General features: G+C 32.8%; 1 protein-coding gene across 5 annotated transcripts in view; it reads right to left on the bottom strand.

Annotated features, from left to right (window-relative positions):
• The window catches only part of LOC106060547 (protein mono-ADP-ribosyltransferase PARP4-like), a 48934-nt gene extending 36055 nt beyond the window's left edge, over positions 1-12879 (bottom strand). For 3 of the 5 annotated variants that reach the window (XM_056031873.1, XM_056031874.1, XM_056031871.1), the window contains exons 1-15: positions 12612-12702; positions 11056-11199; positions 9511-9709; positions 8929-9074; positions 8370-8534; positions 7913-8068; positions 7102-7236; positions 6424-6606; positions 5237-5391; positions 4449-4589; positions 4025-4123; positions 3620-3803; positions 3287-3431; positions 1661-1791; positions 285-509 (exon numbers count right to left, since the gene is read on the bottom strand). In XM_056031873.1, coding sequence (XP_055887848.1) covers positions 285-509; positions 1661-1791; positions 3287-3431; positions 3620-3803; positions 4025-4123; positions 4449-4589; positions 5237-5391; positions 6424-6606; positions 7102-7236; positions 7913-8068; positions 8370-8534; positions 8929-9074; positions 9511-9709; positions 11056-11199; positions 12612-12674 — 2271 coding nt within the window. In that variant the 5' untranslated portion in view covers positions 12675-12702. Of the gene's footprint in view, positions 1-284; positions 510-1660; positions 1792-3286; positions 3432-3619; positions 3804-4024; positions 4124-4448; positions 4590-5236; positions 5392-6423; positions 6607-7101; positions 7237-7912; positions 8069-8369; positions 8535-8928; positions 9075-9510; positions 9710-11055; positions 11200-12603; positions 12703-12726 lie in introns of those variants that run through there. The other 2 variants (XM_056031875.1, XM_056031876.1) reach the window with 2 other exon arrangements.
• Positions 12880-15668: the final 2789 nt, after the last annotated feature.

Raw genomic sequence — 15668 nt, forward strand, 5'->3', positions numbered from 1 at the left:
GTTACAAAATAATTGTAATTGATAACAAAACAAAAACAAATTTCTTGAAAAAAATAAATAGACATGGTGAAAATGACATTGACATACTTCTTTGTTAAATGCCTGGTAATTGATTTTAAATAGCATTATTCAAGCACCAATTCTTTTAAAGAGTAAAGAATACAACATTGATGAATTGTTTTTAAAAATCTCACTATTGCTAAAAGTACTTTAAAATAGTTTGGAAACAACCCCCCCCCCCCCCAAAAAAAAAAACCAACAGCAAGACTAATTGAGTTTCTCACAGGTGTTTCTTCATCCTGGTCCATTAAGTATGCTCCATGACCTTGACTAATGGCTTCCTTGTACTCCTTGTGGGCCACTTCTTTTTCTTTCACCTCACCCACTATGTGCTTGCCATTGATGAAAGCCTCAAAGCCGCAAACAGCAGCAGCGTCATCAAGAGGAAACACATACTTGGCCTCAATAGACTCCCCAGTGTTGTTGTAGTACTCCTGAAGCACAACCACCTGGTGATGAAGAGAAGAAATAGAAAACAGGACTCAAATAATGCAATGAAAAATCATTTATTTAAAAGGTAATAAAACAAATATTGAAGTAATTCATTTAGTTAATATAAATATTTTTGCAAGCAATGCCAAAATAAAAAAAATGTTCCTAATACCCATTCAAAGCAATAATTTAAAAAAAAAAGGTTCTTGTCTATGCCAGTGAGAGAAAAGTTAAAACTGCGATGGTCTTTAAAAAGTGCTCAAGGTGCTCCTAAGGTAATCCACAAATAAGATCATCTCTTTCATATGGTCATCCAACACAAGGGTTAAGTGTCCTAGCTAGAGCAGTTGTGGAACATTATTTGCCTGGTAGTCTTGCGAATGTATGCACATTCTAGACTGCAGGCACTTTAGATGGAAGTTTTCATGAAGCTTCAGATGTTTCCAAATGAGCAACCAGGCATGGAAGTCACTACTGCATGGTTGAGAGGCTAGTACGCTTGAACTTGGCTAACTACAAAGGCAGCATGAGGTTCGACACCCGACTCAAGCAGAGTTGTGCCTAAAGGCAGCACAGAAAACTTTCTCCCAGATACCCCCTTCCCCACTGGTCCACAAATGAGATTGGACCATAGCGCTCTGAGCATGCTATAAGCATGAAAGTAGAGCTGTATAAAAGCTATAATTTATTTATTTATTTTATTATTATAGACAATTGATTTGTTGGCAGTTAGAGAGGTCCTGACCTAAGCCTGACAGTTATCTATTTTTCTCATCAGTGATGTGTCCTGTTCCAAGAGTCTCTCAATGGAATTTACTTAGCTCCACAATCACTGGGAAGGACCATCAGTGGTAGGCCACTTTATGTAACTTGGCAGCACAGTAATCTTATCTACATAACTAAATACTAAAATAAATACTAATCATCATCATTAAACTCCATAAACGTTAAGACTTCAGAGATTCAAATCATCTCTAACAATAAGCTAATAGCGCTGCTAATAGATGCAAGATTTCAAGAGAAACTATTTAATCTATTTAAGGATATAGCAGTTGGGCCACCGACATTTTTTTTTTTAATTTAAGTTACATATGACAGTACTATCACTAAAGCAGAAGAACTGCTGCTGATGCCCATCTATTCCAGAAGAGCCACTGCTGACACCTACCTGAGCTGCAAGATCTATGAGTTTAGCTCTAATGTGTACTCCTCTCAGTTCAACTTGGGCATTTTTATTCCCAACAAGACCTGGAACTACTTTTAACAATGGATCTGATACGCCAATCACATCATTGAGGGCTATTTTAAGGGAGAGCAAAAAGAAAATAAAAAAAAAAGAAATTTAGGAAATTGTTATAGAAGTATTGTGATTTATTGGTTTAACTTTTTGTATCATTTAAGGGCTATTTTTAGGGTGGGGGAGCAATAACAAATATAGAGAAAAAGAAAATTTGCTATACAAATATTTAATTTATTATTGGTTTATTTTTCACTGTCATTATCGATAATGTAAATAATAGTAATAGTTGTGAAAGATTTAGAGCATTTGACTATTAAGGAAAAGATTCTTGATACATTTTTAAGATTTGAGAATTTTACAAAAGAAGGCTTAGTTTTAAGGAAAAAGTAATAGGAAATTTATATCTAAAAAAGTATGTTTAACTGTGACTTTTATTTGTTAAAAAGTTCTATAGATTTTGAAAAAACAGCTAACAAATAAAATTTAAGTTGAGTCCTCTTCTATCAAACTTGTTAGTCAAAGGTACTGTAATTATAACTGAGCAATAAAGTACTGATAATACCATCAAATATTCATTAATGTACACACTGGTATTAAAATTTGGACAGAACCATGGGAGATAGCAAAAAAAAAAAAAAAAATATCTGTGTGAATATTGCCTTATATTCCTGCTAGAATAATTTGACTCAATTAAGAAATATACCAGCTATATGAAGAACCCTCCATTGTGACGGAAATAAAAAGGAACAGATTACGTTGGGCAGGTCAACTTAAAAGAATTCCAGTGAACAAAGGAGCAAAGATTTTTCACCGGCAAAAACCAAAAAGCAGGTACCCCATGAATACAGTGGCTTGATGACATAGAGGCAGATCTACAGCAGCTAAAAGTCTGATCAAGGAGACGTAAGGCACAAGATAGATTTGAATGGAGAGATGTGCTAAAGCAGGCCAGAGCCCTCCATGGTATGTAGTGCCACTGGGATGATGATCATGATGATTAATTTTCTGTTTTTCAAAGATAAAAGGGATGTGTGGCTGAGACATAAACCGCTTGTTAATTTGTTAACCTTATAAGGGGGCTTGAGTTCAAATCTCAACTTGACATTTACAAAATGACTAAGTGCAACAAACAGAATGAACATTAGATGACTTCTGAAATTAACTATCAGGTTAAAGCATGTAAACATTTATTTGACAATGAAGTCAAAAAACAATAAGATAAATTTGTAGCATACTCTCCAAGAACCACATATGGCAAAGAAAACTAAACATTGTAGCTGGATAGAATAAGGCCTTTACATAAGAAAACCATCCATTAGGATAGCCTTAATGACATGCTAAACTCCAATACCTATGATGAATTAAAACTTAATTCTCTAATCTTTTTAAACTTTATAAACTAATCAATTATCAATAATTATATTTTGTTTTTGAAGTTTTATTAAAAATAAAAGATACATAAACTTTTCCTTTTTTTCTCTGATTTATGATGTCATATTATCTTATGAATGAATATGCAGATTCAGTTTTATTTTAGACATTGGATGAAATTACTTGTGTTCTCCAGATCATCGCACAAAAGGTTGGAGTCTATTTCAGTTGTTTTGGGCATAGATTTCACTTGATCTCCAGCTACCATAAATTCAACTAGGTAACGGACTCTTTGCTGATTCACTGTGTACACCACATACTCATCATGCTACAGAAAGAAAGTGTAGATCAACTGAAAACATTTCAAATTCATAAATAATGTAAAGTTGTTTTTCAAAAATCACAATTTTTAAATTTCATTTTATTTTTATTATTGTTTTGAATCAGCATAAATATAGTTTCCATGAATTGAATGTTTTGAATTTACAAGATCAAAATAAGTGGAAAATAAATTACTTCAAACAAAGATGATTTGTCACATTTTTTGCTCACTCCATGAGTGCTATTGTATCCTGGTGGTGGCGCCACAAGACTTGTTTCATGTGTAGTGTAATCTTTGATTTGTCCGAGGGCTACCTCATTGATAAGTAATAAACGTGATCCTTTGGTTTTGCTTGGTGTAGAGTATTGAACACTGGTACTATCAGACACAAATTGTTCAAACATATATAACAAAGGTTTCAATAAAGGTTGATAATTGAAACTATATTGTTTGTTAACAGCAGTATATACATTTTATTTTTATTAAATTATAATAATAATAAAATGGAACAGCTCAAGACATTATAATTAATTATTAAGTATAATTAAACATAAGCATAATTGATTAATTAAAGGAGGTATAATTAAACATAAGCATACTTGAAATCACTAGCAAAATAAATGCCACATCCCAGAGATCCCTCATCAGTTCGACTTCCTCCCATGTCGTCCACAACAGCTTTAGGTAACAGTAAGCCTCTAAACACAATTTTTAAAAGCATTTGATAAATTGTTAGAAATTGTAAAAATCTGAGTGTTTTTTTTTAAAGGATAATGTCAACAAAGGTATTTTAGAAATCATTGAATATAAATAAATTCATACTTTTAACTTTAAACCATATTACATCTGCATGTCAAATAAATCTAGTACAAAAAAAAAACAAAAAAAAGTCTTCTTTATCACTTTCCCTTACTTATGACATTGTTGAGGTTCAACAAAAAAAAAAGGTTTGTTAAGGCAAACATATGCATATGCCATACATTTTAATACAAAACAATATGCATCATTAAGAAACAAGAGTACCTAGATAAGATACCAACAAAGTTCTCAATTTTAGATGAATGAAATAGCAAACGTTTTGGTTCAATGTCAAATCTGAAATCAATATCTTCCACTTGTCTCCAGACTTCAAAAACATTGGATATCAGCAAATCTTGGTTTGGACTAAAGTAGAATAAAAGGGTTGAGCAAGTTTTTTAGTATCTAATAAATGATGTGAAACAGAGAATAAACAATTATTGTAATAATAAATTTTCTTAATTTCTAGATGCTATATGAACATGCTCAAAAAAAATAAATCTTTTAGTTTGTAAAAATGTATAATTCTGGTTATCTAAGCTATTATATTAAAATAATAAAGTTGCAATATTAATAAAAATATAAAGTACTCCTTTCAGAACTTGGGATCTATAGGGTAGATGATGTAATGGCCATCTGTTATTTGGTCCACAGTTAACAAGAATGTTATGTGGCCAGCACAACGACCAACCAACTTGACTTTCCCCAACTAATGTCAGGTACTCATAAGAGTTAGGTGAACTCAGAAGACATCACAAAAATCCCAAAGTTCCACTTTACTGAAATTGGAACTAGAGACCCCTTGGTTTGTAAACTAAGCAACCAAACCCCTGACAATATTTAGAAGTTCAGGGAAATTTCTAGTCAAACTTGATGTGGCATTTCAAAATGAAAACAAAACTGTGATAGAAAAAGTGTAGCAATACTAAAGCCTCTACATGACTTGAAAATCTGACATTTAATTCAAGATCAAGGAATGACATTACAGCTGATTTGGTGAGTTTATAACTTACCTATCCATGGAAGATCTGATTAAATCTTCAACGTCTTGTCTCTCACTGTTAGCCAACTGTCTGATCTGACATCTAAGAGCAGCATACTTGGCGTCTGTGAAACTTCTTTCCTGAAAGTTGGTCATCTCACTTGCCGAGATCATGTCTTTCACCAACTGAACACATGCAAAGAAAAATTTATAGATAAAAGTTATAAATAAAAACTAAACTAGAACATAAATGTTTTTAAAGCTCTAATAAAAGCAAAAGTATATATATATATATATATATATATATATATATATATATATATATATATGTATATATATATATATATTGTTACGATCTTCTCTACCAGGCCTTCTGTAAACACTGCTAAACACAAAGCACATCTAACACAAGAACTTGACAACAAGATTTTCAAGTAACAATGTGGCGGTTTAATGACAAATACATCAACAGCCAATAAAACACTATTGGCTTCACAAACTTCAAATGCTTTAACACAATAGAACTCCTAAATAAACACTACAAGTTTCTCTTTCCACTCCTGGACTCGTACAGCTACATTTTCAAGGACTCACATTCTACCGCACAGCCATTACTGACTTACTGTCCTGGACTCAACAGTCCTTTCTTACACATTGTCTCTCAACCATAAAAGCTTTCGATTAAATGACCATAACACTGGTCATATTTGCGTGTACTAGCAGTAATGTCCCTTGTTCAACAACCATGACCTCTGTGATTCCCCTTAGTCTCGTGTGTCAGTAGGTCACACACACTTTAACCCTATCAGTCCACCACTGGAGTTACAACAATATATATATAATAATTGCTTTAATAAAGCCACTAAAAACCTTGATGTCATCTTTTAACTAAGTAGACCATGTGCTGAATATCTTATCTACTGGAGAAGGTTGTCTCATGTTTAAGCTGTCTTAATTTAATAGGTATATATAAAAAGTATTCACTAAAGTAATACAATTAAAAAAATGATAAAGGTTATATATATATATTTTTCAAGCCTTTGTCAGAAATTATCAACCTAAAAACACTAAGTCTAAATGAATAGATCAGAGGAGGGTGCATAACTTTTGATAGTAGGGTGAAATGCCAAGTAATAACAATGCTAATTTGACATTTTTATTGTATTATATTGTGATAAATTGTATGTCTGTTACAAGCTTAATTAGTCAGCCATTTACCTGGCACATGTCCTGTTTCTGAACACACCATTTTTTCCTTTCAGACTCTTTGATGTCTGTATTTTCATTTCTGTGTTTCAATATGGAATAAAATTCTGAAATGAGGGACTGAATTTTAGAGTCTGAAGCTGAAACCTTCATAGCCTCTCGGATTTTAACAAGAATGGCTTCTGCTTTTTCAACCTATTATAGGACAAAAAAAGGCTATTATAATTTTTACAAATAAGATCTTCTAAGAGTGAATTTATTAAAATGCAAAGCCAATAAGCTTTTAGCTTTAACAAATAATTACCACTTTAAAAGCTACCATAGTTCAGTGAAAGTACCCACACAGACACTCCCATACATGCATGCATACATACATATAATTCTATAGAACGCCTAGGCAAAGAATCCCAAAAACAGAATACCCACAAAACTTACACTTTGACTAAGTCAAGAAATCTTTCTTCTTATATATTATCTTATATATTACAGACGTTATTTCAAAAAAGAAGATAATTATGTCCTACGCATTTGGTGTGTCAATCTAGTCATGCTTGTAAATCAATGACTTAAACTCTGCTAAGTTGTTAGTTTTCCTGGCTGATTCAGGCAACCCATTCCATTCTCAAATGGCACTAGAAGAAATAAATGTGATAAAGCAAATCCTGCTACTGTGAAGGTCCTTATACTGACCTGCTCTAGACGAATGCTACTTAATTCACCCAAAAGTGTTGTAATCTCAGACATTGCTTCCTGCCAGATGTGTTCAACCAGTTCCTTAACATCAGCACTGCAGCCAACATTCAATTGTGAAGATTGTGCCATCAACTGAACAATAACACAAGAAATATATTAATTAAGGTAAAAACAAAAATTTAAACTACTATTTTTTTTTTACTCTACTGATATCTAAAATGCATTGATTTTGGAGATGTAGAACTATTGAAATAAAGCTATACACTAATGTAGTAGAAAAACAAACATTAGTTGTTTTATTTATATTTTAAGTGATATTTCGTTTTTACAATATATTGCATGGTACTATTAATAACATCCAAGAGCATAAGCTTCTGGGTTCAAATTGGCTAATATTAAATTAGTTGATTAGGATAATAAATCTACTTTAGATAAAAAAAAGTTAAACAAAAATGTGTTCTTCTCATCTTCAGAGTTTTCTGTTTACCAGTTTTGTGGTCAGTTTGTTAACTAAGTGAAAACAAAATTAATTTTGTCTAAAACACAAAAAAAAGTGTAAAAATTTAGGATGCAAGGAAAAGAGTATAAAATCAATTTCTAACTAAATATTTCTACAGATTAAGACAGAAATCTGGTATATATATATATATATATATATATATATGTTTATGTATTATCATAAAGAGGACAAAGCATGTTGTTAGTGTTACTTTGTATTTAACATAAGAGTTTATAAGCATTTTGAACTTATTTAGAAAGCCCATTGCTTGATGTTTCAAAAAATAGGAAATATAGAGTTTAAGCTTACACGCTGAAGTTTCAGAGAACCTACTCCACGAATAGGGCCAACTTGTTTTGTCAAATCTGGTTTCTTCTTTAGTTCTTCATAGAGCATTGAGAAACAAGCTAGAGCTTGTTCTGCTGTTGGTACATACCGAAATTCTGTATTACAAATGTTACCTTTCTGGAAAAAAATAATAAATGTTAATCAGAATAATTAGCATAAAAGTGTTGAAAAATATTTTCTTTATGTTAACCAGGTAGTTAATTAGGACCAACAGTAGATAGATAGCACAATGATTTGAATCTCAATTTTGTTTTTGGGTTGAGCCATCCTTTCATGATCACAAACTTTCATATCTAAAAAAAAACCCATGAAATTCATTGAAAATGTTTTAAAATTATTAATCAACTTTAAAAATGTGTCTACTAAAGCCTGCTATCAAATAAAAATAAAAATTTAGATACATATATCTGCATCTTACTTCCAAATCTTTCATGTTTCCTTGCTGATAGACAATTCTATATAAAGATGGGCCTTTATCATTTTCTTCCTCCATATTTTCAACTGAGGTTTTTTTTGATAAAAGAATGGATGAATGAAGCTCAACAATGTGAGCCACTTCACTTTTTGACAGCTTGTTGTAACCCTATAAAAAAAAAAAGAAATGAAATGAATACTACTTTAATGATTATGTTTAGATTTGATGGTAGATTTTAACATTGTTATTTCAGAAATAGTTACATAATAATATATTATTGGAACCTTTAAACATATTTTTAATATTTTTATTTATTTTCAAGATTTCTTTTTCTTAATTACTTTTAATGCTAGCAGTAGCAAACAAATACTTAGTGACAGAGGATTGAGAGGATTAAGGATTAGTCCCAGTGCAGGATCATCCTTGAGTGTTGTCCACAATGGTGATGACAATTAATCAAAAAGGACACAACAAAGTGTTTTAAAAAAAAAAAAAAAAAACTGGAATAGAAGATTGATGGAGATACACATGCTATTTCAAATCATTAAGCTAAATAACTTACAAGAAAAATACAGAACTTTGCAACTTCATAGCTTTCTTCTTCAAAATAAGGCTGGGATTCATCTCCGTGATGCCAAATCTTCACTGATTTTGGATTAAATGGGGCTTTGGAGGCAAATGATTTAGACTTCTCAGGTGGATTTAAAGCTGATGATAAAATTATGAACCAAATACTTTTTAATAAATACATAAAGTGATATCTCTTTCATATAACTCTCTTCTTCATAAAAAAGAACTTATGCCACTGAGATTTGATAGGATTTTACTTGGGTGCTATGCTTCTAGCAGAAAAATAAAATGCATTTAACTTTACAGATAGACCAATAAAGTTTTTGAATGCAGCATAAAAATTGTTACTGTCCTTAAAAACTCAGAACTTTTAATTTGTATCCATATGCTCTACAACTAAAGCCTCCATTTTTCCTCCATAAGAAATGCCACTTGTTAATTTGAAACAATTCCTTCTTTCTGAGCTGTCTCGGATGAAAATTTGAAGGAAGTCACTCTAGAGGTGTCATGAAAATATATATAACTATGACTGGCTGTATTTAAAACCAATTCACTTTTTTAAACAAATGCTTACCTGAAATTTTTCCAGACTTGAAATCTAAAAATTTGCTCTTTCCTCCAACAATATAAGACTCTGTAGGCAAAAGTTTCTCAGCTTGTAAACAGTCCCAGATGTAATCCAGATTGAGAACTGGTAGACCATATTTGGAGGCCATTCTACATTTTGTTGACAGCTGGCATTTTTCAGGATCACTTGTTACAACAAAATGGCACTGAAATGTTGAATTAAAACTAAATAAAACTTAGCTTAAGACTGCATAAATTACAAATACTTGTAGGCTAACATAATGAATGTGTATTAATAAATACCTAGTAATTGAACTTCAGTTTCATTGCCCCCTTCCACTCAATAAGATCCCTAATAAAACGCAAGCATTAAGTATATTTAGATTATTTTTATCCTAAAAAAAATTAGAACAAGGGGCTTGGTTCTTAATCTAGCAGAGGTCAGAAGTAAACATTCCTCAGTCCACCAAGATTTGTTGTAAAACCTAGATAGATTTGGCATGTAAAGAAAAAAGGTTACTTTGCTGTCTGGGGTGTTAATTGCTTATCAACCAGTTCTGAAAGAGATTAAGACTGAAAAGACCTTCTAAGATTTGTAGGTAAACTTTTTTTTATATGGACATGAATAAAGCCTTGTAGGTGTGAAAAGAGAGAAATCTCTGATCAAATTATCATTACCACAAATCTTATGTTATGTCATCTGCATCTAATTTTCTGTGGTTGATTTGAAACATAGCATTAAGCAAAATCACAAGCTTTTTTTTAGTACATTTAGATTATTTTTATCCTAAAAAAAATTAGAACAAGGAGCTTGGTTCTTAATCTAGCAGAATCTGCTAAAAAAAATGTTGCTAAGGAACTGCATTTAGAATTTGTGATTATAATTTGGCTGAAAATCCATTGAAGATGCAAGTAGTCATGGTTTTAGGGGTGACTATGCAGAACAACACACATAGTCTACTTAACTGCCCTATAAATCAAAATGTCTTATAAGAGATCTAAATTTACTTTTAAAAAATACCACTAATGTAACTGCTGTTTCTGAGTAAGTATTGAACATTTGAAACACAGAAGATGTGAAAAAAAAATTCACAGCTTTCTCTACAATCAATATAGTGGGGAAAAAAAACTTGCTGTAGGTCCTCTTTTAATAATTAAAGTGTTGATTGCAGAAGTCTGCACTACTTTGTTTTGTGGAGAGGTACCCATTGAAAATGAGAAAAGAGTGTTCCAAGGATGTGATGATCAAAAGTGGTATTCTCAGAGGTCAGTCAAAATAATTTAAAGTTATCTCACACTATTTCTCTGTGGCACAGACTGTACAAGAGCCTACAATTTAGAGCATCAAAATAAAGTGTTAAATTCAGAAAGTTCTTGTTCAAAATAAATTTAGTGTTTATGTGAATGAACAAAGTGAGTCACTTAGTTTCAGAAAGTTCTTGTTCAAAATAAATTTGGTGTTTATGTGAATAAACAAAAAGAGTCACTTAGTTTCAGAAAGTTCTTGTTCAAAATAAATTTGGTGTATATGTCAATGGACAAAGTGAATTACCTTCTTTGTAACAATAAAACTGATGATGCCTCCATTTTCAACAATCTTCTTACGCATCTCTAATTTTTTCTTAAAGCCTAGATTGTAACCAAAATCAGCAGCTATTTGAATTCCTTTGAATATAGCCATTTTTGTTTTATGCAACTGTGAATATGTAAAATATTTTATTAAATAAAGAAAGAATAATATTAATAATATTATTAATAGATCTATGACTACTCAGTTCAGTTCAAACTCAGTACTATATCTAGATCTAGGAGATGAGCAAGCAGTAGCTATTGAGTTTCATGACTTTGTAAGGTTGTCTTCCTTTTTGAGGTAGTGTCATCTGACTGGCAGGCATTGAACTAATTTGTAAAAATGTCCAACTTTAATTCTTTTGTTTACTGTAAAGACAAATATTGTCTCCTTCCTCTGCCTCCTAGCCATTAACTTCATAATGAGGAAAGCAATGAATCAGACTGACTTCAGTATTCCATGGCATGAACAGAATCGAATGATGGACTTGGACTAGAACTAGCCATTAACTTCATAATGAGGAAAGCAATGAATCAGACTGACTTCAGTATTCCATGGCATGAACAGAATCGAATGATGGACTTGGACTAGAACTAGCCATTAACTTCATAATAAGGAAAGCAATGAATCAGACTGACTTCAGTATTCCATGGCTGAACAGAATCGAATGATGGACTTGGACTAGAACTAGCCATTAACTTCATAATGAGGAAAGCAATGAATCAGACTGACTTCAGTATTCCATGGCATGAACAGAATCGAATGATGGACTTGGACTAGAACTAGCCATTAACTTCATAATGAGGAAAGCAATGAATCAGACTGACTTCAGTATTCCATGGCATGAACAGAATCGAATGATGGACTTGGACTAGAACTAGCCATTAACTTCATAATGAGGAAAGCAATGAATCAGACTGACTTCAGTATTCCATGGCATGAACAGAATCGAATGATGGACTTGGACTTCGCTGATGATGTTGCACACTTCCAATGGCTGCCTGGTCATCTGGTATGCACATACTGGACTGTTGTTTGGTTGTCTTGATGTTCCTGAGTTAATTTCCTGCCCATGCCTTCCCCTATTGTCCTGTGGGAGGTTTGGAGTAGGGTTAGGGTTAGCGAGTTTGGAGTAGGAAGTAGATCTAAATTATCTTCAACTCTGAAGGTACATCCAAAAACATGCAAAACAAAAACAAACAAGAAATGATGGAGAGCCTAGATAGAGTACAGTGGCACTGAAAAAAATCCCATAACTTGATTAAAACTAAAATTGTGCAAGTGGGATATAAGGCTAAGAGTGCCCCCATCTGAATCAGAGCTTGAAGAGTTGGATAAGTTCACACACTGACTGAGGCAGCATAATATAAAACTCACTATAGGAGTATGGTGCATAAAATTTAAAAATATGATTTAAGTATCGGTATGATGATAATGATAAAAAATGATACTTGATTATAGATCTATCTACATCTATGATCTAGTTGATACTTCGTTATTACTTGACATACTGTCACTAGTGTCACATACTATGATACTTGTTTGTAACTTGTATCTACAGTCTGCACAGATCCAGATTGTCCAGATCTCATCTGACTCATCTGTCTCTTTCTACTAAACTAATTCTACTGGCTAGATCAGATCTATACTCACTTGATCTAGACTCAATTAATATAGATCGTGAATGTATCGATTGGAAGAGTTAGAATATATCTAGATATATTTATATAAATGCAGGAAGGAAAGATGATTATAATGGATAAGGGTTTTTGCGTGAATCCTAAAATAGAAACTGAGTCGCTGAATTTCTGTTTACATGATTGGACTATTGTTGTTTCCAACTGGTGAGATTCCTGAATGAACGGATTCATTTCACTTGTCTATATATTTTTCTTCATAAAAAAAATAATGTGTCTGTGATAGTTCTATTTTTAAAAATCTCATTAAAATTTATTTATTTTTAAATTAAATCACATGCTGACAACAGTATATTCTTGTTAATATTGTAAATATAGAAAGTCACGAGAAAATAATATAAATATTTATACAGATCTAGACGATTTATTTTAAATCGCTTCGCATTATCATGATTATAGAATTTCCGTTCGTACAACATGATTATATATAGGAATTCCCTGAACAAGACCTGTAAAGGCACGTGACACCGCCCTCCCCCATCTCTCTCTCTCCCTCTCTCTTGTTAACTGCGTTAGGGACCCTTAATTAATTAGTTTTACATTTTTCGGATTTTGATATGAAGCGTCATTTGATGTCAATAGTTTAGTAATAAGTTTAGATCTAAAGTCTAAAATCTTATTCTATACGCTAGAACAAATTCGTAAACTACAGGTGCTCACTGCTCCTTCTTATATTATACCAAGTGTCATTAGAGAATGGAATGGGTTGCCCGAATCAGCATCAGCCAGGACATGCACGCAGAGTTTAAGTCATTGATTAACATACATGATATTAAGATTGACATGCGTAGGACGTAATAATTATTATTTTTTATTTTTATTTATTTAGGCCTATTTATTTTTAAATAACGTCTGTAATGTAGACTATAAAAGATAATTTAGACCAAACCTCCCGCAGGTCTCCGGGGTTGAACGACACGTATGGCCTACAACTAGTCATTTAAACTGGAAGTGTGCTCAAACCAATAAAGATTGAAACTTGTCAGGAATATAGAGTCTATTATAGAGACAATTTGTTGTCACTGCCTTCACACTTGTATACTTCACTGTGTATACGGTCCAGTAAACTGAAACAGGATACTGAATTGATTTCAGCCTCAGCATCCCGAATTTCTGCCAAACTCTGAGACTTGTTCGAGCAGACAAAAGAATTGAGATGATGTCAATGAAATAGAATACCACAGAATTAGTAGGCCCTACCCCGTCATTATCCATGACAACGAATCTTAACATTTTGGGAAAATTTATCAAGTTATGAGATGTCAGGTGTACTGTCAAAATAAAATCGAGAAATATTTGGCTCGTAATCACCCAATATTACACTAAGTACGTTTGTATGTGTGAAGTGACTAGCTTGGTTAAAAATCCGAGCTCACGTTCTCTCACGGGTGGATCATACTTGAATAGCCATTTCACAAACTTCTAGAAATTACCTAGATTTTGCCTTTGGAATTCTTCTTCGACTTGTTCACGATGCCCATTGAGTGCCAGATTCTGCTTTGATAGAAGCTTTGATAGCCAAGATTCTTTTCAGGTAGCACTATCAGATTTGTTGTTTTACAGAGAAGATTTATCCTTTAGCACATTGCTAGCTACGCCTCTGGAATTAGCCTACGCCAGCCAAGGGCTAGCTCTCTTTTTTTAAATAACCAAATATGGAATATATTCTTGTTTTACGGTTAAACAAATTGACCTGCAAAGAAAAGTCCTAAATTGTCTACAAAAAAAAAAAAAAAACAACGAAAGCCCTTATAATTACGATGGTGCCTTCGTCATATAAGTAGACAGAACCACAAATTTAAACACCATAAGCAGTGTTCGTGAAGTGGAAGGTTTCTATGATTTGATGCAAAATGTGTAGGCTTTGTGTGTTTTTCATCGCATATCACATAAGCGATTCTGTGACTCAATAGAACGAGTTTGATCTATAGGACACTCTATAGGACACTCTATAGGACACTCGACCAGCGTAATGTCTTACAACATGGTCGTCAATTAATGGTGGTCTAAAAGCATTACGATTTACATATTTATTTTGTGTTCTCCAAGTTATTCTGCTTATTGTCCATATTGTCCAGTCCAAAAGTTCGAGCACAAATATCGTCAAAATGTTGAAAACTCAGCTACACAATCTAGCCTATATAAATGTTTGAGTCAACTGAAAAAAAAAACTCAAGCCCTCACTCTAATGGAGTTTGATGATGATGATGATACTAGGCTACTATATACCCCAAAAATACAAAACGAATTCTTGAAATATCACGTTAAAAACATATCATACAGACTGAATATTTCTCAAATGTTTTGGACAGTAGGCCTATACGTATGATATCCCAAATCTGAGTCAAGCTTTCTCAATTTTACGGTACGTTGTCATGGATAATGACCGGGTACACGTTCGTAAGTTTTTCATTGACTTCATCAACACTAATTCAGGCATGACGCTGGAATCTCAACATCGATCTAGGATAAGGTGACCAGACGTCCCGACTTAGGCGTGACAGACCCGCTTTGGACCGCCTGTCATTAGAGTCACGCTTTTCACAAAATGTCCGGGCGGGTCGGCAAATATCATAAAAAAGACATCTTTGAAAACTCTAATGCTGAATTGTGGTTGTAACAACAATATTCCATGCAGCAGTTCTGTTTATTTAGGGAAATTTATGTCAGCACTCCTAAAGTAGCATATCTTCTACCATTGCTTCAGACATGCACGGAAAAAAAGCATGCATCCTCTGTTTGGGACCCCTCAACTCAAGAAAACATTAAGAAACTGGAACAGACACAAAATAGAGCAGTGAGATTCATAACAAACGAATATTCACATTTGACTAAAGTAATTATATACACCTTTGAATTAGTAAAATCCCTAAATTTAGAAAGCCTTCGGACAGAAGA

The sequence above is a fragment of the Biomphalaria glabrata genome, chromosome 6, assembly GCF_947242115.1.
Source record: "Biomphalaria glabrata chromosome 6, xgBioGlab47.1, whole genome shotgun sequence".
NCBI classification, from domain to species: Eukaryota; Metazoa; Mollusca; class Gastropoda; family Planorbidae; genus Biomphalaria; species Biomphalaria glabrata.